The following is a 27,478-nucleotide window of genomic DNA, read 5'->3' as shown; positions in this document are numbered from 1 at the left end:
CCCAGGGTAGTGGAGGTCGGGAGCCAATACATCCACGGGGCACGCAGAAAAGACGGAACGCAATTTTATTTGAAACAAATGTTCAAATGAATTTGCACGGCGGTGACATTAAAAGGCATTACCTCTCGCTAATGTCCTAAACCTTCTGTGACGAGGGTGCGGAGGAGGGTGTGACGCATGCCAAACGGACCGGCCAAAGACACAGCGATGACTAATGTGGAACCAAAGCGTGGGCGGGGTTGGCTGGGCCGGAGATGGGCGCAGGGGGGGACACCTGGTGAGACCCAGCTGTGTCCGACTGTGACGGACACCTGGTGAGACCCAGCTGTGTCCGACTGTGACGGACACCTGGTGAGACCCAGCTGTGTCCGACTGACGGACACCTGGTGAGACCCAGCTGTGTCCGACTGTGACGGACACCTGGTGAGACCCAGCTGTGTCCGACTGTGACGGACACCTGGTGAGACCCAGCCGTGTCCGACTGTGACGGACACCTGGTGAGACCCAGCTGTGTCCGACTGACGGACACCTGGTGAGGCGGCCGGGCGGACGGCGTAGGTGAGAAACGACACCACACACACATGATATCCTCCACAGGACGTTCTCGAGCGAGCCTCGTGTGGAAGCTTGAGGGATGCAATTCCATACGTAATCGATAGAGAACAAACAGACTAGGCTAGAGGAATCCAGAACAGGTCTGATGCCGTCACGACTGACGTATGAAGAAGAAAAGGCGACCTCCAGTGTGTTTTAAAATATACAAGAATTGCAGTGCATTATGCAGGAAACGAATGTACCTTTAAGTTCTTATTTACAGCTGTATAAAAGGACAAAACAGATGATACTGGCCTGTGAGACAAGACAATTCCCTTCCCATGTCACCATTACTGTTCTCCACCAGGAGACCAAGTGTTCCTCTGAGACACGCGCACACTCATTTATCTACTTGCCTGTCCCTGCCCTCCCCCCCCCCCACCCCCCCCCCCCACCCACTCCCCAGTTAGTTACTTAATGCATTTTGGGAAGAATAGCCTCCCTCCTAACCTTCCCCCCTCCCATATCTCTCCGAGCACACAGTGTTATTAAAGAGAGACACTGCCAGTGAGAGCTCTTAGGTTTTTCATTAGGCCCCCCCGCACCCAACCCCCACAACATTTATTGACAGCTAGTGTCTTGCGGGCTAAAGCTCGCATACAGTGGCCTGCCGGTGGCCTTCATCTTCTTCCTCTCCACCAAAGACTTAACTGACCACTGTGGATTAAGGGCAGAAAAAAAAAAAAAAACAGTCCACAAACCGGGCGTTTAGAGAAAGCAACTACGACTGGACGAGATTGCACCCGTTTGCCGTTTTAAAAGCGAATGTATCATCATTAAAAACTGGGCCAGGAGAAATGGGCGTCATTTTCTTTTTTTACGGAGGTTGTAAAACCTGGTGTCTGTCAACACACGGCGCAGTGTCAGGGTGCTAGAGCTCACACAACCACACAAAAACCATGCATTTACAGTGAGGCATTTACCAGATAATGAGGCGTAATTACAATGCTCATCTCTTTATCTGCTGTTATTAAATTATGCATTACCCATTAATGCATACCAGCGCACACGCACAGCTGAGAAAATACGAGCATAGCACGCGGACAACTAGAGGATGTGTACACAGAGTCATTAGCGATGTTCATATTTACAGCCTTGTATTAGAGAGGGTGAGTCCAGCGCGTTATGTGAGGAGTTTATGAAGTGTATGGCCATTTTCCTTTCCGCTTGGAGCTAGTGATGGACCCTGAAAACACAACTGAAACCACACAAAGGCTGGGAGAAATAGGGGGGAAACAAAGTCTTCCAGCTGAATTCAGACACCTTCTCACGTACCTACCCACAACTTTCAGGCCACATAACACTCACAGCTGCCGGCTGGAGAGACCTCCTGAACTACGGGGAATAGCTGACTCTACCAAGAGAATCCCCTGGGGTTGGAACACTAATAACCAGCTGTACCGCTACCGCCGTGCACCTTTGAACCACAGCAATGGCTTGACCTGGCCCTGTAAGTATGGTGGCTCAGGTGGAAGATTACTGCCGACCCGGAGAACATGTTAGGCTTTCACACTGGGGACCAGAGATTACATCACCTCAGAGAATTGCCTACCATATAGTAGGCAGCGTTGAAATAACACCTTTTTAACACACTGTAAGGTGTACGCCACTACTGTGGCGTCCGGAGAAGTTCAAGAATGTGCTCGCGTGACAATTCCCGCCTCTTCACAGTCAAAAGAACAAGGGTTGTTGTGAAGTTTCCAGTAACTCAAGGCGCTGAAGTGATTTTCATCACGAGCGTGACGGTATCAACTACCTTTCCCATTTTGAAAAACACTATCATAAACGGATTAATTTGGCAGAGCGAATGAGTTCTTATCGAACAAAGGGGACACGCTCCCATCTTCGGCAGAAATAATAACATTTAATCCAATTTGCTGCTCAATAATTACCACCAAACTAAGTCACAACTAACAACTAATCAAATCAGATGAGTCGTCGGCACTCTTGCGCATGGAAAGACTGGAAAAAATTATGAGGGAAATGGGATCTTGAAAGTGCCGGTTCTTCTAATTGAAATAGCTCAGAGTTTATTGAACTGGACTGTGAAGAGGCCGACCCTCGTCGATGGTTCGGCTGGAGCCCAGGAGAAGGCTGCAGCTCCATCTGCTGTCTCGTCAGGCAATGATCACACACACGCGTGCACACACACACTCTTTTGGTCCACCTCAATTTGATCCATCTAGTAGCCTTACTAATATATACACCAGGGCAATTAAAACCAGCACTAAATCACACCCCCTCTTCTGATGAGGGGCCCTGGCCACCTTGAACAACAACGGGTTTACGGCACCAAACAACAAACCCCAATTATGAGGATTTTGTACATGTTGTACTTTGGCCCTGCAGCAGCCACAGTCCAGAGAGGGGAAGGGGCTTACCGGAGTCGTTGCGTAGGTACGAGGACATGGCTGGGATGAGGCAGGACTGGCTGAGCAGCTCCTGGAGCACCGAGGGCAGGGCGTTGCTGTTGGGGCTGCTGCTCTCCCCCGCAGGGGCCTCCCCGTGGCCCCCCCCGCAGCCCGCTGGGTTGATGTAGCTGGCCAGCACCTGAGGGGGACACAGCCAGAAAAGGGGGTGGCAAAAATGTCAACTGGCCATCTTCGAATCCAAACCGGTCAAAAGTTGCGTTTCTTAGTTCAACGCGTTTGCGGTGAATGTGGATGATCAGTTAAGTTTGAGGGATGCACCGCGTGGAAGTCTGGTGGTGTGTGGCGGTGCGGGGCCCAGGCAGGAGGGACCGGGCGGGTGGTGGGACTGACCTGTAACAGGCAGGTGACGTGCTCCTCCTCCAGCCGCTGCTTGGTGAGGGCCTGCTCCACGTCCCAGCCCGACGCCGTGGAGCCCGTCCCGAAGCCCGTGCCCTTGGCCCAGTACAGCTGCTGCTCCTCACTGGTGCCCGCGCCGTGCCCGCTGGAGACCTGGGGCTGGGGGGGAGATGGAACGGGGGAGAGAGAGACCCGGAATCAGTCCTAAACTGTTCTAACCAGGTACTGTCAAACTCACATGAAAACAAGCTTCATCGTAGTGATGCAATATTTGCTCAGAACGAGAAACGGGCTGCCCTTCCCCGACAATATGACTGGTTTAAAGACACACTGGATTGGCCTACCAGGCTCACACTGACACACATAAAGAACATGGGGGGGGGCTATGGATGAGGAAGGAGTGTGTGGAAGTTAAAGAATTACTGCTCAGGCGAAGTGTGTGTGTGTTTGTCATTTAAGCAACGAGGTGCACCAGAAGTGATGGAGGGAAAAGAGGAGGGAGTGTTTGAACAGAGGACCAGGAGAGAGAGAGAGTAATCTGCGAATGTCTGCGCCTCGATTCGTTCAGTCGGGATGTGGAGAGAGGAGTGCAGACCTGACTGCACCTCCACAGTGAGGGGTTTGTCTGAAGCTGATTGGACGCGACGTGCCGTGCTGTATGGATCACTGGCGTCGACACGGGTGAGTGACAAACGGCTAACACTGCGTTCTCCTGAGCAGGTTCTCAAACGTTGGCGGAACGTGCACGCAACGTTACCCCCCCTCTTCCCTAATGGAGATGGCCTCTCGGTGCCAGCAAAGATCAGTGTCAAGTCGGTATGTCAATGTTGCAGTCAGGGAAATATGATATCGGGAGTCGTTGGTCTTTTAGTCTTGTGTTTACACAGTCAGTCAGTTTGAACATGGAGAACAGTCAACACAAGACAAGGAAGGTACACACACAGAGAGACTGAGAGAGGGAGAATGAAAGGGAGTGACAGAGCGTGTGGGCACTCAAGCGTCTACGCCGCCTGACAGCCCTGGAAATCAGCGCATGGCACGGCCCCACTCCTGCCAACCCTGGGCTGGGTGCTGCGCTAGGAGCTACAAGGCTAATCACTGATTCCAGGGGCATAAATCTGGGCCCCATGGTGGAGGACGAGGCTGGTCACTCTACCTGATAAAAATAAGTTATCAGATAAATAGGGGGGGGGGGGGGGGGGGGGTCAGGTTGCCGGGACGGACGGACTATGCATCCGTCTGCCCCCGGTCTACGTCGATCCAGTGTCACATCTCTGGCCAGGACCCCTGCTCTGGCTCCGGATGTTGGAGGGGACCTCAAGGACGGCCATTACGACACCGTGACAGGACTTTGGACGCCGTTCAAAGCCATCGGCCCCGAGATCTGTCCTCAAGTCTGGCAGCTCCATAAATCCAGCAGCGGTGCTCCGTAGAGGGGGGGGCGCACGCCTCAGCGAGACCAGACGCCACGCTGGAAGTGGAACGTCACGGATACAATGCTGGGACCGAATGCAGACCCCTGACCTACGCCTTTCAGGAGGCTCTCGTCATTCTCGTGTTCGCGTCGAGCGGCCGGTGGAGTCGAGCTTTTTTTGCGCTCTGGATCTATGCCGTGATCGATGAGGTCCGCTTCCAAACAGAGGGGGGGGGGATAATTGGTTCTTCGTTTTAAAAGGTGGTCATCTGATGATTCCGTCTGGCCTTCAGAGGAGAAGTCTGGCGCACTTTCGGTTCAGGTAACACAGAGAAGGCCGAGCAGCTAGCTCAATAGGGGAATTATTACTTCAATTAAAGAGCATGCCAATTCTGAGGAGGGGGGGGTCTTCAATCACTTCCCATTCATGACGTTCCATCTCCTTAGCCCTGTCAGCGACTGGCAAAGACGAGTCTCTCTCTTTTTCTCCGTCGCTCTTCCCCCTCAGAACTGCCTCTTATCATTCAGAGGAAACAATTAGCCAATTTGTCAAGAGGCTCAGTGGGACAGAAGAGGCCTTGACTAAAGCTCTGCCAGGTAGGGCCCATTAATAACCTGACGGAGCTTCTCACTGAGCGAGCGACAAAACAACTTCATTCGTCCTGAAGAGTGAGAGCCGCCCATTGTGTCAAGTCAGAGTAATTGGAGGCGGCAGCTGAGCGTTTTGCATGAGACGGACAGCATTCGTCAAGCTCCCCCCCCCCCCGTCAACTTGTCTTTACCCCAAACGGGGCTATTTTGTGGCTAGCTTCAGAAAAACCAAACACGGTGCGAGTCAAGTTCATCTGAAAAACGCCTGAACATCGAGAGATGTAAGCCTAATTCCGGTACTTCTCGATCAAATGACAAAGCATGTACGTCGTTTACACACCTGGCCCCTCCAGATTTCTTACAATAAAGAAATAAAGAATCTGCCTTACCTCAGAAGAGTTGCCGCTGGCGTTGGGGATGCGGGGCGCGTGGTGGCTGAGCGCCGACAGACAGGCCAGGATCAGGTGGATGGCCCCGATCTCCAGCGCCATGCGGCGCAGCAGCACGCCGTCGTCCGTGGTCAGGGGCGTGGTGCTGAACAGCGCCCGCAGCACGTGGAAGGGCAGCGTGGGCAGCACGTTGGCGGACGGAGACTGCAGGATGTGACCTGTGAGGAGGAGGAAGCAGGACCAATCACCAGTCAGAGAACAAAGAGGACTGCGGGATGTGACCTGTGAGGAGGAGGAAGCAGGACCAATCACCAGTCAGAGAACAAAGAGGACTGCGGGATGTGACCTGTGAGGAGGAAGCAGCAGGACCAATCACCAGTCAGAGAACGAGGAGGACTGCGGGATTACAGGGGTCTGAAGACAGGAAGATAAAGTTACGAAGCCCAGGAAGATGGCCCAAGAAGAAAAGACTGAGGACGGTTGAGGAGAGATAATCTATTCAGTATCTAGGGCAAAGACAACCGACTAAACACCAGGTAAAGGGCAGCCTGATGTGACCAGTGTCATCAAACAAGCTGGCAGCCAGCTCTGCTCATCAATCCTCAGCACGGGAACGTCATCTCAAGGACTACCAGCAAAAAGAAAACACGGTGACAGAGACAAACACGGTTGACATATAAACGCACACACGGAACATGCACAAAACGCGTACGAGCGCTGGCGCACACACACACACACGGCACAGACACAAAAGGGGCTAACGACACACTGTCAATAAGGCAGACAAACGAGAGAAAGGATCTCCAGAGTCGTTTGGATGACGAGGGAGGACTCGTCAATACGAAACAAGCCAAACAGCTACATTACCCACCAGTCTGCAGACAGAGAGAGGGGAGAGGGGCAGCAACATCGTGACTGTGGGGGGGGGGGTGGGGGCGGACAAACGTGTCTCAATTGTAAATCGAGTCATTTAATTCATTCTCTCTCTCTCTCTCCTCCCCTCCCACAGGCAGGCCTAGGCAGCTTTCAGAGGGGTCCAGTTACATGCGCCGGCCACATTATTGCAGTGACAGCTATGTATTGTGGGGGCTTTGATGACGGGCGTTATTGATCGGCGCCATTGGCCAGATCGACTGGCTGACAAAGCCAGTGAGTGTCCCGGTTTGGGGGGGTGGCGGCGGCAGGTTTGGGGTGGATAAGGGAGGGGGACATCTGTCCCCAAGAGACCTTCAACAGCCTCCTGTGCGCGTACTCACAACACACGCATGTTTCCATTTATGGACAGATTCTAATCTCGTCGGAGGGTGATGGAGGCCAACAGTTAGTCCTGACCACCAGACCCGGCCAGAGGAGCTGACCATCTGACCTGACTGGAATCATGACAAACAACCCTCAGTGTCAGCCCAAAAAAAGGGGGGGGGGGCCTAAATGAGAACGTTAAGCCCCGCCCACCACTAGGTAAAGTCCCAGCCCACCTGCCTGGTCCGTGTCTGCAGCGTGAGGACACTTACTGCCTTCGCCGTCGTCCGTCACCCCCAGCACGAGGCGCAGGAGGCACTGGGCGTGCTTTCTCTCCTTGAGCAGCACCTCGGCGTAGCCCGGGAGGCGCAGGAACAGGCCGAACGCCGCCAGCGAGTGGGCGGGGATGGGCGACATGGTCTGCACGGACGACTTGCTGATGGGCGGCGGCTCGGCGGCGATGGTCTCCGGCGCCTCGTACACCAGCTCGCCCGACTGCTCGATGGTGACCCACTCGAACTGGTCGCTGTCCTTGGGCTTCTCCTGCGTGGCCGAGGGAACCACGGGGGCGGTCACCTGCAAAGGGACACGTGGGGGGGGGGGGTTAGACCAGGGCGTGGTCGCGGAGGACGGGCGGACGGGGAGGACAGCGCTAGACAAAATGTGCTGACGCGGTGTCGTGTCGTGTCTGTGGGTGTAAGGACACCGAGGAGGAAGAGACGGTTGTTCAGAAGGTTTCTGACGTGTGGTCGTAAATGTCAGTGCAGGTCCTTTTTCAATGTATTGTTTTTTTAACCTTTGAGATTATACATGAACTGGCCGAATTTACTCAAAACGGTTTGCTTTATAGACTCGGGGCTATGATAACAAGTCTGTCGCACTTCATCATTTGACGCTAACTCTAACACACCATCTTAAACGAGAAGCGCATCTGAGCTTTAACCCACGTGTGCCCACACTTGATGTCAATACGATCAATTCAAGCTCAGCTGAACTAAAAGCCAGAGCGATTCTCTAGGAATGTACGCCTCAAGTAAAACACTTGGCACCTGTGGGACAATGTTAGCTAATGGAGGCAAAGCTGTTTAGCTACCAAACCCACTAAAGGCTGGTTCTGTTTGAACAGAAAAGGCTCACCTGCCCTTTCATAGAATTGAGTTTGCTAACGGTCTCGAAGCTAAGCTAGCCATGCAGCTTTAATAATTCACAACAAGAGTATGACGTGCAAAAACAACAGCGTTCGTTCAGACGGTGAATGATCGAGACAGACCTTGGAACATACGAGTTTGTTAATAATGGTAGGCCCAATAAAATAAAAACTTTGTCACATCAAATCTTTCATGTGGGTGTCGTTCATACGGGTCTAAATGAGGTAATAAAATTGTCTCACTTGGTGGCCGTTGTGGGGAGCCTGGTGCCAGCCACCAGTGGCTCTGGGAGACTGCCTGAATAACTCAATTTTCTGCAACGATTCGAAAGGAGGGAGAGGGTGGGGAGGTGGAGGTAGTGGGAGGGGAAAAGATTAAAAATAACAAAACAAATAACAGATTTAGTTGCTTGGCAGGTCTAAGAATCCATCTCAGCTGTTTCAGCTTCTCACCTTGTCACTGTGCATGCTCAATTACCGGCTAAAGTATCTATTTACTTTCATTTACATGGCATAGGCATGATGTAGCGCCCGGGGAGCGGGGCAGACAAATACGGAGGGAGACCAAACCCGGCGACATGCCGGCCCTTTCAATGGGCCCGCTGGAGAGACACACGCAAACTCTTGTCCTAACAGATTGAATATTTAGGAAGTCAATTTGGATTCCCCGTTAATGGTTCCGTGTTAAGATTGGAATAATACTGAGGTATAGCTCTGTGGTGGGAGCACATGACTGCACCCGGGACTGTAGGTCGTTTTGGATAAAAGGTGTCTGCTAAATGAATACATTACATTTAGAAGATGTGGAAATGAATTCACAGGACACGCTTTGGTGAACAAGGCGATATACGTTTGACGTCATCCATTGACCTTACCGGGAGAACCTCAATCACAACCTACAACAAAACGGCAACTTTTTCCAGTCTGTTTTTACACCAAAGTAGTGCCCCTAGCTTATTGGTAACGGGGACACGTCGAATTCGTTGGACGCGAGGCGTGGGCGCTGGTCTGACCTGCTGGATGACGTCGGGGTACAGCATGGGCAGCCGCTCGGCGATGAGGGCCAGGCCGCCCATCCCAGCGAACACCTGCAGCGGCGACTGGATGGGGTTGGTCTCCAGCAGGGACTCGTCGATGGCGGCATCCAGGCACTCGTCACCCGGGGTCATGGGCTCATCCTCGGGGCAGCTGCTCAGCATCTCACAGTGTTCCACTGGAGAGGGAGGGAGGGAGGGGGAAGGAGAGAGAGGGGACACACAACATTAACACCGGACCGTTCCGACGAACACTCGATTCAATATTGCGGTCTTGTACTTTTGAAGATGAACAGAATTAATGTTTCTGCGATCAGACAATCAGATCTCGAAAAAACAACACGGCAATAACAAACACTGGGGAGGAACCCTGCCAGATAGGCCTGTGTTTACCTCCAGCCCAGATCATGAGATAAATCATCTCTTATAGATTCATCATTCATAGACGGAGGAAAAAGAGACAGAGAGAGAGAGAGAGGGGGGAAAAGAGAGCTACTCCCCCATTAATCAAGCTCAAGCAGCCAAGAAGGAAGGTGGGGAATCGCACGGGAGGGGAGACAAATGGCAGAAACGAGACACCCAAGTCTCCACTGGCTTTGGGACGGAAGAGGTGTAGATACGATAACGTGCGCTAATGGTTGCACTTGAAAAAGAGCATCCCAGACTTGGTGCAGTCTGGGCACTGATTAAAAAAATATAAAAAATCAAGGACGCAGACAAACCACCCGTCCTATTCTGCACGTTTGGGGGCGGTCGTCTCCGTAGACAAAGTCAGACCGACTCGACAGAATAAAGGGTGGAGAAGAAAAAAAAAAAACTCAACTGGCCCTGCACACTGTTTGTCTTTGCCAGAGTGAGCAAGGGTCGTTTTACGATGATATAAAGCTCGAGTCGATTGATGGCTCATCTACAAGAAAGCCGCACATCATCTCTCATGGATGAGAAAATAAAACTGATGATTCATGACTGCCCTCTTGTCCTTTTATCTCTCCCTCTCTCTCCCTCCCTCCCTCTCTTTTCTAAAAGGTCCTTTTTCCCATTCTCCTCATGGTGAATTAAAAAGCCACAGAGGTTGTGACTAATAGGGTTTCTAACAGTGCTCGTGCTGTCTGGACTCCAAAACAGGATTCGACGTGAAGGAGGTGGGGATGCTCGTCTTTCAGTGGGCCAGCAAGGAGAGATTGCGCCGCCTGGAGAATATGTAAACAGCAGAAACCATTGAGTTACGGTGATGATGTAAATGTGCAAATACATCATCATCATCATGTGCAAATACATCATCATCATCATCATCAGGCTGCCGGTGAATCCACCGACCAATCATAGACATGAGACCTTGGCGGGACAAATAGAGAAAGACGAGAACATCTTTTGACTCTGTATTGGAGCAAAGTGTGTTCCTTGGTAAAGGTGAACCAAACGTATTTAAACCGCTGACTTCGACAAGATAAGTCAGAAATGGTGAGAGTAAAAGCGAGCTGGAAGACCGAAAAAGGCCTCCCAAGGGACAAAAAACATTTTGATGTGAAAGCCTGGCCTATTTACAGAAGGTAAGGGCTGGGAGCCCTCCTTGAGCCCGTCTCCAGTATGGAGAATGTAGGAGCGCTAAGTGGCGCAGAGGTAAATGGATCCCCCCCCCCACCCCCCAGTACCTTAGCACTCTCTACCTCCATCTCACATTCTTTTGCTCAATCTCCCTCTCTCCATCTCCCAGGTCTTTTAGCGAGGGTCAATGCTCTACCCTCCATTTAACAGCCTCAATGGGGTCTCTGGAAAGAATCCTCCGGAAGGATTGGTTTTCAGAAAACAGAAGGAAGCTTTCTGGGGAAATGGCTAGGTGAGCCATAAATGCAGATAATGCAGTTGGGCCAGGGCCAACAGCAGAAGGAAATGTAAGCCTGAAGGGTCAATTCCTTCAAAAGATAAGAGCCTTCATATGGATAGTGCCATGTGTATCATTCAACAACAACAAAACGTCCGCACAAATTAGAAGCCTGATCCGTCCTTTTGTCCTGGAGCAGAAAGCGCAGCGTTGGGAGAGCTAGCTAACAGCACTATTGGTGCATGGCATTTGCAGTCTTATCCTCCTTCCCACTCTCTAATCTATATCCCTCAACTAATTATCTGAACTCCTGAGCCAGAGAGGAGTGAAAGTAAATTGGTTCAACGAAGACAATGATTGAGCTAATCAGGTGGTTAGTGTCTGGGCTAAGGGCGAGATTAGCTCGGAGAAGCTTGGGCTCTTTTCTTCAGACATGAGGGCTTTTTATTACCTCAGGAACACACAAGTCGCTAGTCTTCCCTGTCAGGTGGATACACAGACAGTGACGAAACGGTTCAAACCAACACTGAGGTCGTCGAACTGGACCCGAGTGACGAGGGGCTGGCTCCAAAACGATGGATGGCGCTATAAAGAGAGATGAAATGCAGGGAGGAGGGGGTGCACTAAACAAAACAACTCTGACTGAGTGGTTGTGTAGTTGTGAGGGGGGACCAGGCGGCTAGGGGAAGAGGAAAGGCAAACAGGCGACAGAGCAGAATCAACATCCTCTACTGGCAGAAAGGGAATCAGGCTTTTGTAGCTGTGCCACCAGGCATGGGCTTGCTGATAGGCCAAACTAGCCTGGAGCGGCAGGAAAGGGTCTCTCCAGACAATGTCTCAACATGGTACAGTACAGCCCAGTCCAGTACCACACAAGCTAAGGACTGCACCTTCAGTTCCTCTCTGGGTTCGGTGAACGGTGAGGACTTAAAAGCGGTGAATGGTGGTCCCGGATTGGTCAAGTGTTTGGACCGTGTCAACCAGGTTCGCATGAGCTGCTAGCTTTTCCTGGCTGTCCCTGTTCTGGTGGTTATGAGTCGTGCTTCGCTACGTACACCAGTCGGATGGCTGTGTGTTGTGCCGGTGGCAGTTGAACATGTTCTAGAGAACCGTGAACGCAGCAGAACAACACAAACGGCTCCTGCTGGAATCACAGCTCTCCCTCCGTACACACACACACACACACAAAAAACATTCATTATGCTCCAAGAGATGGCATGTAGTGATCTGTGTGTAGCCATGGGTGAAGAGAAGAATGGATACATTATTGAACACATTCTCATTGTTTAACTCAATTTTCCACATGAAGGGAGAAGGAATGTTATTCGATCATGTATAAAATGTTAGTGTGTGAACCCTGTTTTGCAGTAGGAATCTGCCGAGGTGCCATGTGTGTGTGTGTGTGTAGGAATAGTGGTCAGCTAAAAAGATTTGACCTAGTCGGCACATTCACCACTGCTGACATCATCAAACAGACGTTGGATGTGTGACATAAAAAAATATGCATGTCACAATAGAGACAGATACATCTATGTCTTAGAGAAACCAGGATTGCTACAAACATATTCAAAGTACATGTTACCTTGATTAATATTACTCCAGTAACAAAAAGCTGAAATATGCTTGGAACAAGCTGGGCCTTAAGGTAGGAGAAACCTGACTAGACCAGCAAACTCCAGGAGCCATCAAGCATTGCAGCTTTCCTCTGCGAGCCAGACGTCTAATAGAGGTGGTGATGTAAGAGCCCCAGACCAAAATAACCTCCATTAAGAACAGGACCCGGGATGGGGGGAAACTGGCTCGAAAGACAACGGCCTGTAAATTCACGCCAAAACCCATTTAGATGCAGCCACTCCATCTTATACCCATTCCCCATGCCTATGGCCCAGCCCTTTAAGTAGTATGTAATACATCTGACATACATTCGAACATTTCCATCTTCCCACTATAGCTTCCCATCAAAATAAAATGGTTCCGGCCATCACGGAAATGGATACTTCTTTATTTGTATTTTTTTTTAATACATGGGCCCCATGACTCAACACTAAAGGACCGCCTGAGTGTGGAGATGGCTGGTTGTGTATGCCCCTCCTCACCCCCCCCCCCCACCCCCCCCTCTTTCCAGATAGAGCGCGGCTGCTTGGACGTGGCGGGGGGAGATGGGCACGGCTGCCGAGACAGATGGATGGGCACGGAGGGAGGGGAGCCATCCATCCCTCTGTGGAACGGGCTGTCAGGGGAGGCGTGCAGAGAGGGCCATCAGGGCCTCACTTAACCAGACCTGGGTCTAACTGCAGAGCAGAAGGGATATGAGAGATGAGCTCGCACTTTGGAGAGGAGGATGAAGTCGTGCGCGCGCGCGCGTGTGTGTGTGGAGGGTTTCTCTCATCGCACGTGGACGAGGTGGCTAAGCGCGACCGTGTGTACGGTCTGTGCGCGCGTGTGCGTGGGACCCCGGGGCACCAAAAGCTGACCTTTCTCTGTGCGCAGCCTCTTGAAGGAGTCCGTCTTGGAGAGGCCGGGGTCGGAGATGACCTTGGAGCCCAGCTTGACGGTCAGGTCGATGGAGCGGTAGCCCTGGGGCAGCCGCCGGTCGTACAGGAGGGTGAGCAGCTGAGCCAGGGTCATCTCAGCCGGCAGCGGCTGACCTGGAGGGGGGAGGAGGAATACATGACGGCTACTGTACACGGCACGAGGGGACGTGACCTAGATATTAGCGACGGCACGTGCCAAAGATGACGCGGACGATGTTCGGTGGTCGGAACGGTGCGCCGATGACGCCACAGTTTGAGGCCGCCGATCGGTTGGAGTGCTACTAGTGTTAGGAACTTCAGTGTTCCCGATTCAGTTTGGCAGTGACTAGTACAGGCCGAATTGAGGATGTGACAGTGGCAGGGCGGAGGGAACGGCACGTGTACCGTGACACCCCGGGGCCACGGCCCTACTGATTGGGGCACAGCCAAAGGGCACACAGGCACGGGCTCGATGAATTGATTGAGACAGAGGTAACAGCTTCATTAAGTAGGCTGGATCGATAGACTTCCCTTGGTGGAGGAGAACGTAGGGTGGTGTGTGTGTGTATGGGGGGGGGGAGGATGCATTGGATATGTGTATTTGTGTACCGGGGATGTACAGTCAAATTTGAAGCGTTTTGAATAATAGTAATAATGTCACACTATATTGTGCAGCTAAAATACAAAAATAAATACCTCTACATTATGTAGGTATCAAGTCTTTGGTGTGAAATTGTGCCGGCTTAAATATTTCTCAACGGTCCTCTTCGGAGAATATATAGGCTTGCTCTCTGCATTTGTCCAGAGGTTTGTGTGTGTGCGACAGAGAGTACGTGAGTGTGAGTGTGTGTGAGTGTGCGACCGAATGAAGGAGGAGTCCCGAGAGCTAAGCGGAGCTGACAGTGGTGTGCGAGGCCAGTACCTGGGAGCAGCTTGTGGTAGAGGTGGAAGACAGGCACACTGATGGTTTTGGCAGAGGGGTCCACACCTGAGGAGGCGGTCAACTTGTCGCTCATCACGCGGCCCCTCCGGGAGGGGGGGCGGGGAGGGGTGGACAGCGCTCTCTTGGACTGGGACTTCAAACCTGGACACACACACACAACTCAGTGTACAAATGCACACTTTTAAAACGGAGTTCACACTAAACCGGACTCATTCGATCCAGGTCAATATTTGCTTTGAAATCCATTTCAATGTTTTGTGACATCCTCTCCTTACAGAATTATCAAAAGGATTCCATTCAATAAAAGGAGCTTACCCACGATAACTTATTATTCATAGCTATTCGTATGTCTAGTGTAAATATTGAACTTATCAGCCCTCTACCATTGATGCACTGAAGCTGATGAACTAGTTAATTAGCTCTTAGGAGCGGCGCTTCGAGGGTGATTGGTGGCTAACAGGGATTGGCTGGAGAAATGAGTGCCTGGATACCTGAGGCCACGACGACACTGTAGTTGTCCTGGAAGCCGCTGTCGGCTTTCATCTCTTCTCCTTCTCCTCGTGGTTCTTTTTCTCCTTGTCCTCCTTCTGCTCGTTGATCAACTTGGCTGTGATGCTGGGGGTGTCTGTCGTGGAGAGATATATATATGAGAGAGAGAGCGAGAGAGCGAGAGGGAGCGCGAGGTGAGAGTGAGAGGGCGAGAGGTGCGAGAGGGCGAGAGGGCGAGAGGGCGAGAGGGCGAGAGGGCGAGAGGCTGAGGGCGAGAGGGCGATGAGGGCGAGAGAGCGAGAGAGAGAGAGAGAGAGAGAGAGAGAGAGAGAGAGAGAGAGAGAGAGAGAGAGAGAGAGAGAGTAGAGAGAGAGAGAGAGAGAGAGGAGAGAAGAGAGAGAGAGAGAGAGAGAGAGAGAGAGAGAGAGTGAGAGAGAGAGAGAGAGAGAGAGAGAGAGAGAGAGAGAGAGAGAGAGAGAGAGAGAGAGAGAGAGAGAGAGAGAGAGAGAGAGAGAGAGAGAGAGAGAGAGAGAGAGAGAGAGAGAGAGAGAGAGAGAGAGAGAGAGAGAGAGAGGAGAGAGAGAGAGAGAGAGAGAGAGAGAGAGAGAGAGAGAGAGAGAGAGAGAGAGAGAGAGAGAGAGAGAGAAAGGGAGAGAGAGAGAGAGAAAGGGAGACAATAGAAAGGGGGGCGGAGACGGAGCGTGAGAGAAAGAAAAGAACAGAGGGAGGAGAAAAAGCACATTGTCGATGGGAAAAGGAGACAGGAAACATTGCTCTGGGCTGCTGCTTCTCTCTCCTAGGGGTCTAGGAGCTGCCGTATACAGTCAGGAAACTATTGATGCTAATTGTCATAACATATATATACCCTTGAGGGCCCGCTGCCTTTTTGAACAACAAGTATTGACATCAAGCCTAATGTATGCGCCAACAGGGCTAACAGATGCCATCAACAGTTAGATCAAGCATATCTATTCTTCAGAGATCAGATAAGGCGGCCTTAGTCAGTAGATAACATTAGCAATTCCGAGGCCCATCGCTAGCAAAGATTTCCCCTGATTTCCAAAGAGGACCCCTGGCAGACTGAACTGTAACAGAGGTGGTTCGGCCAGTGCAACGCCCATCCACCGCCAACGTCTAACCCCGCCCCTCCCAAGGCCTGAAGCCACTTGGCTGGACCCCAATCGAAGACCGAAGCTTTAGCTCAGCCAGCTTTCCAGGATCGAGTAATAACAGCAGCAAGGCTGCGCCGCGGGCCGTCATGGTCTCAGAGCCTTCCAGAGGCAGGGGGGCCTCTGTATCCAGGTTATCATCAGGGCTGCTATCTGTTGTTCTCAAGGTCCCAGGAAGAGAGCCATTCATCACCAGCAGGCCTGGTGATGGCTGGCCAGGGTCAACACACCCGGACAGGGGCAGGGTGCTGTGCAGCCAGGCTGCCAGTACCTGGATGACCAGCTAATGCCTTAAGCTCCAAGATTCGATTCCAATGCTAAATGAATACAAGACATGACATGCTGCTCTGTTTATTAAGGGGTACTTAGTCATTTGATTTACATCATTTGGCCTGCTTGAATTTAGTTGAGAGAGAAGTTATTCATGAGAAAGAGCTAGGCTTACAATTATGGGTTTCATAGATACACTAGCAAGATGCAGCGCGTTCTGGTAACTCGTGTCCGTTTCAGAGAGCTTCAGTATCTCCCCCTGCTGGTGCGCTACAGGTACAGGGGAAGGCTCCGGAAACGAGCCCACGCTGCTGCCAATAATGTGAGTGGACGCGCAGCAGTCGACTGGAAAGGTCCATGTTTACGCCCTGGGAGCTGGAGGGAGGGGGGGGGAGGCGACACACTATGAAGTGTACCGTGTGCTTGCTTCATGTTCTCAGTGCCTGTATGTGGGTTCCAGAGAGAGAGAGAGGAATAGAAAGTGTGTGTGTGTGTGTGTGTTTTAGAGATGCGGGCAGAAACAGGAAGTAGGTGGGCGGAGATGGGACAGGTGAGCTGTGGAAGACATGGAGCTAAAACGGGCCCCGGGTCTGTGCTGGTTAACTCTGCACAGCAGAAGCTAGCTCGTGATACACTACCATGCCGCCGTTATGTTTTTTCGCTCATAAATGAGCAAAACCCCCCAAAATGTTGAAATCCGAATATTATAAACTTTTGAGAGATATTTGCTATGAATAACGAATGACGAACGATTCTGTTCACAAAACATCCGTGCTTTTTTTTTGCAAAGACAGTATTGGTCTTGGAATCTGCTGTGTATTCGGCATGCGTGGGTCTGGGCACATCTGATGGAGTCTGGGAGGTGGCGACACGGCGCATTACCTTCAAATATGTAAATATGTCTGCCTTTTCAAATTTAAGGAGCCAGGGCTGGGAGGATAAAACGCTTGAATGGTGAGCTGGGCTGGTCGAGTGGTTTCCCTGCTTGTGTGAGTGGTGTGTGGGCCAGGGAGGTGGCTCTGGAGTGTAGAACACACACACACACACTCACACACACACACACACACGCTCGCACCACCTGACGATACAGGGAGACTTCTCCCCAGTGTGTGCTTGTGCAATGCCGTGCCACGTCCTACAGAGTTACTCGCTCTTTACTGAAGTCCCCCCCAACACAAAGCTGGCTTTTCGAAGACGTCGATTGGGCCGACGATGATGCCGTAAGGCACGACGCCACACCATCCTAAAAGTTCAGGTTAGCCAATAGGAACGCTGCTCTGATGCACGCGTGAGAAAAGGGAGGAGAGCGCCGCGAGAGGGCCGGCGCGGCAGGAGGACGTACCTGACACCCGGTCCAGGACCTCGGCCAGCGTGGTGGAGATGGGCAGGTGGAGGGTGCGGTATTTGTGTCCCGCTCCGTACATGGGGTGCTGGATCACGTGACTCGTGGCGTTGATGCGTCCTTTGTACAACTGAGGAGGGTAGAGAGAGAGAGAGATGATAAGACATCGAAGGGTTGAAAGACGCACTCAAGACTGATTCAGAGACATCGATGTCGAGGACGTGGAGAGCACTTGAAAAGTCCAAATAAAAAATAACCTGCGAATGAAGGGACTGTCAATCTCTTCAGTTGAACATGGAAGCCTGCCTAAAGATGACATGGGTTACTCTGACTCCGACATGACACTACTCTCTCTCTCTCTCTCTCTCTCTCTCTCCCTCCGCTCATCGCTCTACCTCTGCTTTTATACGAGTTGACAAGGCTTCTCATCCGGAATGAATGTTGCATGTGCACATCATCCCGGGCGACATTTATTGCTTCCTGCAACCTCTGAGCGACAGGCCGAGGATCCAGGGCCATGGCCCAGCAGAAGGACCTCGTACTGGGGGGTTAACTCCTCCACCCCCGCCCCCCCCCCCCCCCCCCACACACACACACACTAAGGCACTGCGCCAACGCCATCTTGAAGAGAAAGTCGTTTAATTGACTCAGAACAGAGTTATTTTGGATAATGGACTTAAGAGAACCCTCCTATCAGAAGAGCTTCATACATCATGTTCTTCGTCACTGAAACAGCTTGGAAAGCGGAGCTTGGCCTGTTTGGAGTATCATAAGTGTTTAGTGGCATTTGATTGACGTGACAAATATAAATGTCAAGTTTCCTCCAGCCAGATAGAGATCAGACGGACATGAGGTTTAAATATCAAAGTGCAGATGTTATTATTTCAACACTGACGCACTCAAGTCACTGGAAAGGTCAGTTATATATTGTAATAAAGAGTCCAAATAACTTGATAAATGTGGGATACGAGTCGGTTTTAAAGTCTACGCTTTTTTTTCGGCACCAAGGAAAAAGGTTTCCCCCCCCAACCTTACTAGAAAAATGTGCCCTGACTGTTGGGTCTAACAATTCATGCATGAAAGGGATCGTGGGTGAACATACACCCTTCATATCCAGCCTGCAAATAACAGATGATTTCATAATAAACATGATCTCAAAAGATATTCGGCCCTCGATCCCAAATAACGGCTCATTTTCCTGTCTGGCATGATGGAGCGTGTTTTCCTGGTATGCCCGGCAACAATCATCCCTCAGCTTGCCCGTCAATTGAGCCTAACACCCCAGCACGCGGCTATTTATGAAAAATAATAATACAAATAAGTTAAAAAGCTGAGCAGGGAGTAATGACGACAACGAGATGACTGGCGAGGTTCAAATGGAATTAGCTTTGGGGACAGATGAAACCAATTTCTCTCCTTTAACGTCATGTCTGTCATGTCTCCCTAAATCCTTCTCTTGACAACAAATCTTTTGAGGAGTGTGAATTATAGGGCATTAACATTAGGAGGGAAACCCGATACGCTCGAAACCAGCGCGAGGAAGTGACACGCGCACGCCTGCGAGTGCGTGTGTTCCGTTTATTCACATTACTGTTGTGCTAAACCCTGGTGGCCACCAGGGTTTATTACACTAGAAACGTGTTCAGGAACAGAGCCTGAAAACTCTTGTTTAGTAACCGCCTGCTCAGGTGTGGACCCCCTCTACCAAAACCACCAGTGCGCCCGTCTTCCACCTCTACCACAAGCTGTAACCCATCCTGCAATAACAGAGCCGACCAGGGAGGAACAACTAAAGCAGGGCCTTGACGAACGCCCCGACGGGAAGAGAAGCCGTGTTGGCCACAGGAGGTTCGGGGCGGGACCCACCGGACACGGGGACTGCAGGAAGACGGTGACCTTCTCGTCCTCCAGCATGAGCTGCAGGAAGAGCCTGCGGATGAAGCCCGAGATGTTGCCGGAGACGGGCACGTTGCCTCGCTGGGGGGCCGACTGGAAGAGCTCACACAGCACCTGCAGGGGGCGAGGGGGAGGAAGAGGTTAGGTCACTCCGACGGAGATCCGACAGTATGATCGAAAGCAGGGCGGGAACCATCCGCCAGCCATCTGACGGGGACACCGACAAAGGGGGAGGGAGTGGGGGGGGGGCTCCACACCTGGGCCATAAGTCTCTGGTTGTTGGGGTGGCAGGAGATGCACTGCAGGAAGAAGGCCACCGTGGCGTTCTCCAGCGCCGTCCTCTGCTGCGTGGTCAGCCCCCCGCTGCGCATGGACGACGCCAGCGAGTAGCGCGAGCCCGAGGGCTGCGGCGGGGCCGGGGGCGGGGCGCAGCACGCTCCGCTGGGGCCCGCCGCCTGGGCCCCTCCCCCGGAGGCGGAGGCGTGGCCGTGGGTGGCGGTGCCGCCCGCGCTGGCGCTGGAGTGGCACAGGAGGAACAGCAGCGCCGTCCACAGGGGGTTCACCTCGGGGCCCCCCAGCCAGTCCTTCATGGCGTGGCTGTTCCCCACCTCGGTCAAGAAGCGCAACACGGGCGCCGCTAGCTCGGCGGACAGGGGCGCTCTCGCTTGCGAGGAGGAGGAGGAGTGGGGGTGATGGAGGTGCTGGTGGTGGTGATGGTGGTGGTGTCTCCGCTCGGCCTGGGCGGAGGCGGCGGCGGGCAGGGGCAGGTCGGCGCTGGCCAGGAGGCCGCAGCAGAGCCCGGCCAGGCTGCGCACCAGCAGCGACGGCAGCCCAGAGTCCAGGAGCTGCTCGATGGCCCCCGGCGACTGCGAGGCGGCGGCCAGCGTGGCCAGCTGCGACTCGGACAGGCTGACGGGCGGCCGCGCGTGCTTGGAGTCGTCGGTGAGGCCGGCGGCCGTGGCGGCGGCCGAGGCGGTGGCGCTGAGGTCGTGCTGCTTCTTGCCGTCGTCGGTCATGGACAGGCGGTGGTGCTGGGCCTGGGAGTGGGCGGCGGCGGGCGCCGCCACGATGCCCATCCAGGACATGAGCAGGGAGAAGTACCCCGGGTGGATGTGACACATGGAGCACAGCAGGCTGTCCACGGCCTTCTTCAACACCATGGTGCAGGGCAGCGACATGGACCAGTTGTACAGCAGTCTGTAGAAGGAACAGCCAAACAGAGATTTAGCATAGATTATTTTCGTAATAACACAAAAAAAAGGTCATCTAATCTTCAAAGAACAAAGCATAATAAAACTGTCCCTCTATCGAGTCATTTCTTTACAAGCGAATCAGCCATTTGCGGGGCCCCCGGAAGAGAAAGGTAGCACCCATCATGATTCTCACTTCGTACACATGAATACTTCATGAGAGTATTTTCACATCAGGGATCACAAAGCAGACACGCACGACTCGTGTTTGCACAGTATGCCAGCAGAAAGCACAGCAATCAGAGAGAGGCCCCGTCGACATTCTACAAGGAACAAATGATCACCCAGAGGACACGCTGCGAGAGCAGGAGAAAACGCTCTTCAAAGCGCAGACGCTTCTGAGCAACAAAAGCCTTGCTTCCTTTTCTCCTTGGACGGGGGAGGACAAAGAGTTGCCACGGCGCCGGGCGAAGTACCGCGTGACGACGCGGGGCCGTCGCAAAACCGGCCCGCGTGCCTGCGCCTCGGGTCGCCGCTCGCCAGCTCTACTCACTCAAAGAGCTCCCTGTTCAGCAGCACCGGGAGGTCGTAGTCCACCGGCAGCTCGTAGCTGTGCCACAAGATGGCCGCCACGCAGTGGAGGTGGGAGGGGGAGGGCATGAGGAGGCCGTACTCCCGCGACGAGGAGGAGGAGGAGGAGCTTGGGCCCATGTAGCCCACGGGGCTGCATCTCTTGTGGGCCGCGACTCTGGACGAGTCGTGGACCCACTGGAGGAGGGCTTGGATCCTGCAGGGGACACAACCAACACAGATTAATCATCTCTGGATTGATGGATAAAGTAAGACATTTTGGTGGCCATGACTGCTCTTTTCATAAAGTGAACCATTCTAGCTATTCATTGTATTAACAGATCACATCAGTGTTTCAGTTAAAGTAAGTTGAAGATCTCCAAAACACAAAAAGGGGACAATTTAAAGGAGAGTTGATCAAAACTCTCTCTGCGCCTGGCCAGCAAAACCCAAGTCAATACATCTTTCAGTTTACAATCATTTCTCATAGGATGTAAGCAGTAGGCCTGTAGGAGAGAGAGAGGGTGGTGTGTACCTGTCCTTGGTCCCGGGGTCCTGTGTGGTTCCCAGCTGGTAGAGAATGTCGATGGTGGAGTCTGAGGAGAGGCCGTTGAGTCTTCCAAACAGCAGAGGGCTGTTCAGGTCTGAAACCGAGACAGGCACGACCAGTCAAGCGCAGAACATCCAGGAACATGAACATGAACGAGCAGCAAACCCAGAACCGGAGCCGTGCGAGGAACCATCCACCTAACCCTTACAATGGGACTCATTACCCAAACGAATAAAACCCATCACAATGGTTACGGAACCAATGTAACAACCAATGTACCCATATCTACAGCATCTGCTAAATGACCCAAATGTCAAACAAACACGGTAACACGGAACGTCCCCCAAATCCCCAGGAGCGCCACGCGTGCGTTGCCTGGCTACGTACTGGTGGGGTCGGTGCCGGAGGCGGCGCAGTTCCTCAGCAGGATGTCGATGAGCTTGAGGCCGATGCGCGTGGACTGCAGGCCGATCTTCACCAGCACGGCCTCGATGTTGGGCGAGTGCATGCCGCAGTAGGGCGACATGAGCAGGGCGGCGCACGTCTGCAGCAGGTTGGCGGTGGGCGCGGCCGCGCTGGCCATCGTGGCCTCCAGGTCGCTGACGTGGGTCAGGCAGTGGTGGAGGAGGCGGAGCCAGCCGATACTGGAGGGAGGCGGGAGGCGGGGTTACACATAGGAAATTTGTCATATAATAGTCAGAAATGCAACAACAACAAAAAAAGGGACCCCAAACACATCAGCAAAAGCTCCCCCCCTCCCTCTCCCCTCGGAGGCTTCTCCGTTACCTGGTTTTGGAGACCTGGTCCTCGGAGGGCAGGAAGGGGTTGTTGACCGTGGCCGAGGAGGTGTTCCCGAAGGCGGTGAGGCCCAGCAGCTTGATCTGGGACAGGCCCAGGGTGCTGGCGTCCCGGGGGCGGTGCAGGCGCAGGCAGACGGCCGACGCCACCTCCGCCTTCACCAGCTGGATCTTGATGTAGGTGAGGCCGCTGGTGATGACCGGCGTGGAGAGGGGCAGCATGTTCACCCCGTCGGCACTGATCTCCACCGACACGGAGGACGGGCAGGCTGGGGGTGGGGGGGGGGGCAGAGAGGAGGAGGAAAACCAAATTAACAGAAGAAGAAGTTGAATCACAAGATTAAGCGCTTATGTTGGCCATTTTAGCAGTTTTATAACGGCAGTCTCCTGAGGTAAGTGTTTTTTTTTTTATTTCTCCCAACTAAATTCGATTTTGGTCAAGAGAGTTGTGGCAGTGTAGAACAAGGAACGGCGGGGCACTTTCTCGTAATTGAGAGAAAGGGAACAAACAAGATGCAGGACGAATGTCAAAAAATCCACGTTGCACCCTTATTTCCACTCAAGGACACATCTCATCGACTTGGGGGACATCTGGGAACACGCGAGTCGAGAACACAGAGGGGGGGGAACAGCACGGAGGGCGTCGGGAAGCCTGTCGACGGAGGGGGGGAGACGCTTTCGGCCACTGAGGCTGACGGAGCGCCGCTCGGGGAGGGGACTCACTGGCGAGCGAGGCCAGGTGGGGCTGGATGTGGAGCTCCTTCAGCAGCACGGCGGCGGGCAGGTGGATGGTGAGGTCGCACCACGCCTCCTCGGGCAGGAAGATGTAGGACCAGGCGGCCGAGCGGGCGCGGCGGTGAGGGGGCGTGGCCTGGAGCAGGACCTCGGCGGGCTGGGCGGTGGGGCTGCTGGAGGTGATGGTGCCTGGGGAGGGACAGACGGGACGGAGCGTTTAAGAGAGGGGGGAAGGGAAAAAATGTGATGTTTACGTTTAATTTAGTTACGTATTAATACTTTCCAGAGGCGTTTCATATATATTAGGAGGGAATACCTAAACACGACCAGTCTGGTCCTATAACCCCATATTTACATTTCAATTCTAGTCATTTAGCCGACGCTTTTACACAAAGCAAGGTCCAAATACATGTTTGTATGGATACAGAACCTTCTAGATCAGATAGGCAGCGTGGTGCGTAGCAGACGTACCTAAAGGAGCAAAGTTGTGGAGCCCCTCTGCGTTGTCCGGCTCGGAGGCCAGCACGCGGGCCTTGAGGCTGCCGTCCGCCGCCTTGCCCGGCCCCGAGTCCAGGAACTTCATGATGGTGGACACCATGCTGCGGGCCGTGTTCACGATGGCCCTCGTGCTGGTCACCATGTTGTTACAGATCAGCTGCACCCCACCTGGAAGAACACACACACACACACCTTTGATTGTTTGGTCTGTCAGAGTTTCACAAATGCATGAATCAGTCGTTCCTTTTTTATTTCTCCATTAAACTCTGTGTGTGTGTGTGTGTGTGTGTGTGTGTGTGTGTGTTACCCATGTCGTGGAAGGCCTTGAGCGCCTCGCTGGTGTCGAGCACTCGGAGGATGAACCAGAGCAGCGGCTCAGACAGCTGGCAGGTCGACAGAGAGCCCTGGGAGAGAACAGGTGGAGCATGAGACTTCACAGTACACAACCATCTACTAACACTGTACCAACCCTGTTGAACACTGCTCAAGGTCAGTTCAATGACCCGAGGTCACTTATCCTACACACAAACTTGGCCTACAGACACCAAGTATCCAAATTGAAAACGTTAGCATACGGCTATTCTCAGAATGAGAAAAACATCCTCCAATTTACACATATTCCTTTAGCGGACGCTTCTATCCAAAGCGACGTACAAATGTGCATATATGGACTGCACCAGATAATCAAGGACTAGTAGAACACCAGTTCTACCGGTGTTCCAGTGGTTAAACCACGGGACGCTCTGTGATCTACTCTCAGTAGGTGGATCCACCACGTTTGCAAGGCAGCAGTACCTGTCTGCCCATGTAGCCGCAGGCCATGTAGGTGAGGATGGGCTGCAGCATGACTTGCACGGAGGTGGCCCTCTTGCTGAGGGTGGTGAGGATGGTGAAGAGGCCGTCCCCGACGGAGATGGCGTCCAGGCCGCCGTGGAAGTTCTCGTGCTTGGTGAGGTGGAGTCCGCTGGCACCTGGAGAGACGGAAGGGCGCGAGTCATCGATCGAGTCGGAAGCGGCCGGTGAGCGTTTTGTTTCTCGAGATATGTGGCGGGGTGGTCTTCAGGAGAGGCGTTTGTGGAGAGGCTAGATTTGTCGCACGCGTCAATGAAATCCCATCTAAAAAACGCACTTACAATTACACGGGGGGAGAGAGAGATAATCAAATGGATCCCATTAAGTACCCACCTATGATCATAGCCATGGCGCTGCTATTACACTGACCCAGGGCAGACAGGATCTGACTCATGATCTGCTGATTGGCTAGGACCAGGTCCGCCACGCCCGCCGCCGGTCCCTGATTGGCCGCGGACCCCCCGGCCGGCGCCTCCTTGCTGCCGCACACCTTCTCCTCGTCCGAGACGCTGCTGTCGGCCGCCCCGCTGCCCGGCGGTGGCAGGCGCCCGCTGAACTCCCGGTCGCCCGACAGAGGCAGCTGCACCAGGGCGTTGACCAGCTTGAGGAGGTCGAACATCAGCTGGTCCCGAGTGGTCTCGCCGCACACGGCCTTGGCGTCGCCCGGGCGGATGATGTTGGCGAAGAGGCCCCCGAAGCAGGCGCGGGCGCCCACCGTGCTGTCGGAGCCGCTGCGCGACACCACCTTGTCGGAGCAGGTGATGTAGTGGTGCACCAGGAAGGTGATGGACTCGATGACGGAGGAGATGGTGCTGACGGACACCACCTCGAAGTTCTGCTCCAGGGTGAACTCCAGGAGCTTGACCTGGGCGTCCAGAGGACCCTGGCCGGACTGGAAGGGCCCCCTGGGAGGAGCGGGGGAGGAAGGGAGGGGAAAAGATGAGGAGAGAAGAAAGGAACTCGTCAAAAAGGCACTAAAGCATTTCTTAACTTTTGATATAAACACCCTCATATTTGGGGGATTTACTCATATTTACAGGAAGAAAATAAAAAAAGATTTGATAGAAACAAGATGGTGGCTCACCCGTACCTCTCTGTGGACAGGATGTGCATGAGCTTGAGCAGGAACTCGCTGAACATGTGGGGGCAGGTGGAGGAGAGGTGCACCTGGAGGCGGGTGAGGAACTCCTGCATGGCCTGCGTGGCCGTGGGCCCCACCTGGGAGCTGTGCTGGCTGGTGCCGTGGGGGTTGCTGCCCGACAGGAAGCGCACCAGGACGTGCACCAGCGTGGAGTCCGACACCATCTGCTGGGCCGTGCTCTCGTGGACGCTGGCCATGCCGTTGCTGGCGGCTGTGGAACGCACGGGGGTGCAGTTAGCACACATACGGTGATGACAACAACAACAAAAAAAAAAATATATATATATGATTTCCTGGCATTCACAGTTTTTCCATTTAAGAGAGACGTTTGGTTGGAAAACGAATAATATACAGTACCAGTCAAAAGTTCCCATGGGAAAATGTGTCCAAACTTTTGACTGGTACCGTGTATATTTGTTTATAATTCAATCCCACAGCTTTCTAAACATTGTTAGTCTCATAACATGTATTGCCCACCCCCCTCAGTGTGTGGGACCCTAAGTTGGGGAGATGAACCTACCACATGTAGGCATGTTGGTCATGAGGGTGAGGGAGTGCAGCACCAGACACCAGGTCCTCAGGGAGGTGTTGGGGTACCAGGCCAGCACCGTCAGGAAACTGCTGATGGAAGCTGGACAGACACAACCACAAAAAGAGAGAGTCAACAAACTAAAAACATAGAAATGAGGTACAACACAGGCAGATAAGAAACCAGGTGCTTGAGGAAGTGGAGAAAGTGGCGGGAAAATCCCGAGGTGTGTGCGGCTCTCACCTTGGTTGAGCGGAATGGTGGGCACTCTGCTGGCGTTGAACAAGAAGATGTCGGAGCCGCTCTCCTCGCTGCCCCCGGAGCAGGAGTTGAGGCTGAGGGTGAGCCACAGCTGCAGCAGAGACTCCAGCTGCCACACAGAGAACCACACAGTGAGCACCACACACAGGCTGCCTGAAACACCCTACTGTGGGCGGGGCGAGGCTGCTAGCGCCCTCTTGTACACAGAGACAAGGATGACCGTTAAATGACCTCTAGCCAGGTCATTCATCACTTAATAAACACCTCTTTTTTGGTTGTTGAAAAAGACAATTTCACACAATAGCCTAATCCTAAACAGTGTGTTACCTCCGCGGTCACACCGTTTACCTGCGGAAGGGCAGGCGTGGAGAAAGAGGGACGTCAATCACAAGCAGAGAGGCGGGGCTGAGCCTGGGCTGTGCCGGTGCTGCTTACCTGGACGTGATGCACCTGCAGCATGGAGAACAGCTTGTTGAAGCAGGCGCTCAGCATGGGGATGGACGAGGCCTGCACCATCAGGCAGCTGGCCGGGGGGGAGCCGTGGAGCCCCCGCAACAAGGAATCATCTGTTCCGTTGGAGGCCTGGGAAACTGCGTGTGTGGGGGGGGGGGTTACATTGTTACCACAGGTATTGCTGTGTAAGCGAATGGCAAGTGGTGTCGAGTTGCCATCAACATAGTTTTTAGGCTCGGGCTTTACCCTGGTGAAACGAGTTGACTCGAGCCCTTCGCGTCA

At 53.1% G+C, this 27,478-nt stretch overlaps 1 protein-coding gene across 1 annotated transcript in view; it reads right to left on the bottom strand.

Annotated features, from left to right (window-relative positions):
• Positions 1–27,478, bottom strand: part of birc6 (baculoviral IAP repeat containing 6) — a 91,947-nt gene that overhangs the window by 34,454 nt on the left and 30,015 nt on the right. The window contains 26 exon segments of the mRNA XM_062463498.1: positions 2,976–3,144; positions 3,357–3,521; positions 5,757–5,974; positions 7,268–7,571; positions 8,386–8,457; positions 9,156–9,355; positions 13,473–13,646; positions 14,434–14,595; positions 14,946–14,997; positions 15,000–15,079; positions 17,725–17,854; positions 19,591–19,734; positions 19,878–20,817; positions 21,364–21,597; positions 21,916–22,024; positions 22,318–22,574; positions 22,717–22,996; positions 23,451–23,651; positions 23,934–24,128; positions 24,268–24,364; positions 24,756–24,931; positions 25,146–25,717; positions 25,903–26,164; positions 26,474–26,584; positions 26,726–26,852; positions 27,179–27,333. Of these exon segments, the coding sequence (XP_062319482.1) occupies positions 2,976–3,144; positions 3,357–3,521; positions 5,757–5,974; positions 7,268–7,571; positions 8,386–8,457; positions 9,156–9,355; positions 13,473–13,646; positions 14,434–14,595; positions 14,946–14,997; positions 15,000–15,079; positions 17,725–17,854; positions 19,591–19,734; positions 19,878–20,817; positions 21,364–21,597; positions 21,916–22,024; positions 22,318–22,574; positions 22,717–22,996; positions 23,451–23,651; positions 23,934–24,128; positions 24,268–24,364; positions 24,756–24,931; positions 25,146–25,717; positions 25,903–26,164; positions 26,474–26,584; positions 26,726–26,852; positions 27,179–27,333 (5,586 nt within the window).

This window comes from Osmerus eperlanus, chromosome 6 (genome assembly GCF_963692335.1).
Source record: "Osmerus eperlanus chromosome 6, fOsmEpe2.1, whole genome shotgun sequence".
Lineage (NCBI taxonomy): Eukaryota > Metazoa > Chordata > Actinopteri > Osmeriformes > Osmeridae > Osmerus > Osmerus eperlanus.
The sequence above is the reverse complement of the archived record's forward strand: the minus strand, read 5'-3'. Positions and strand labels throughout refer to the sequence as shown.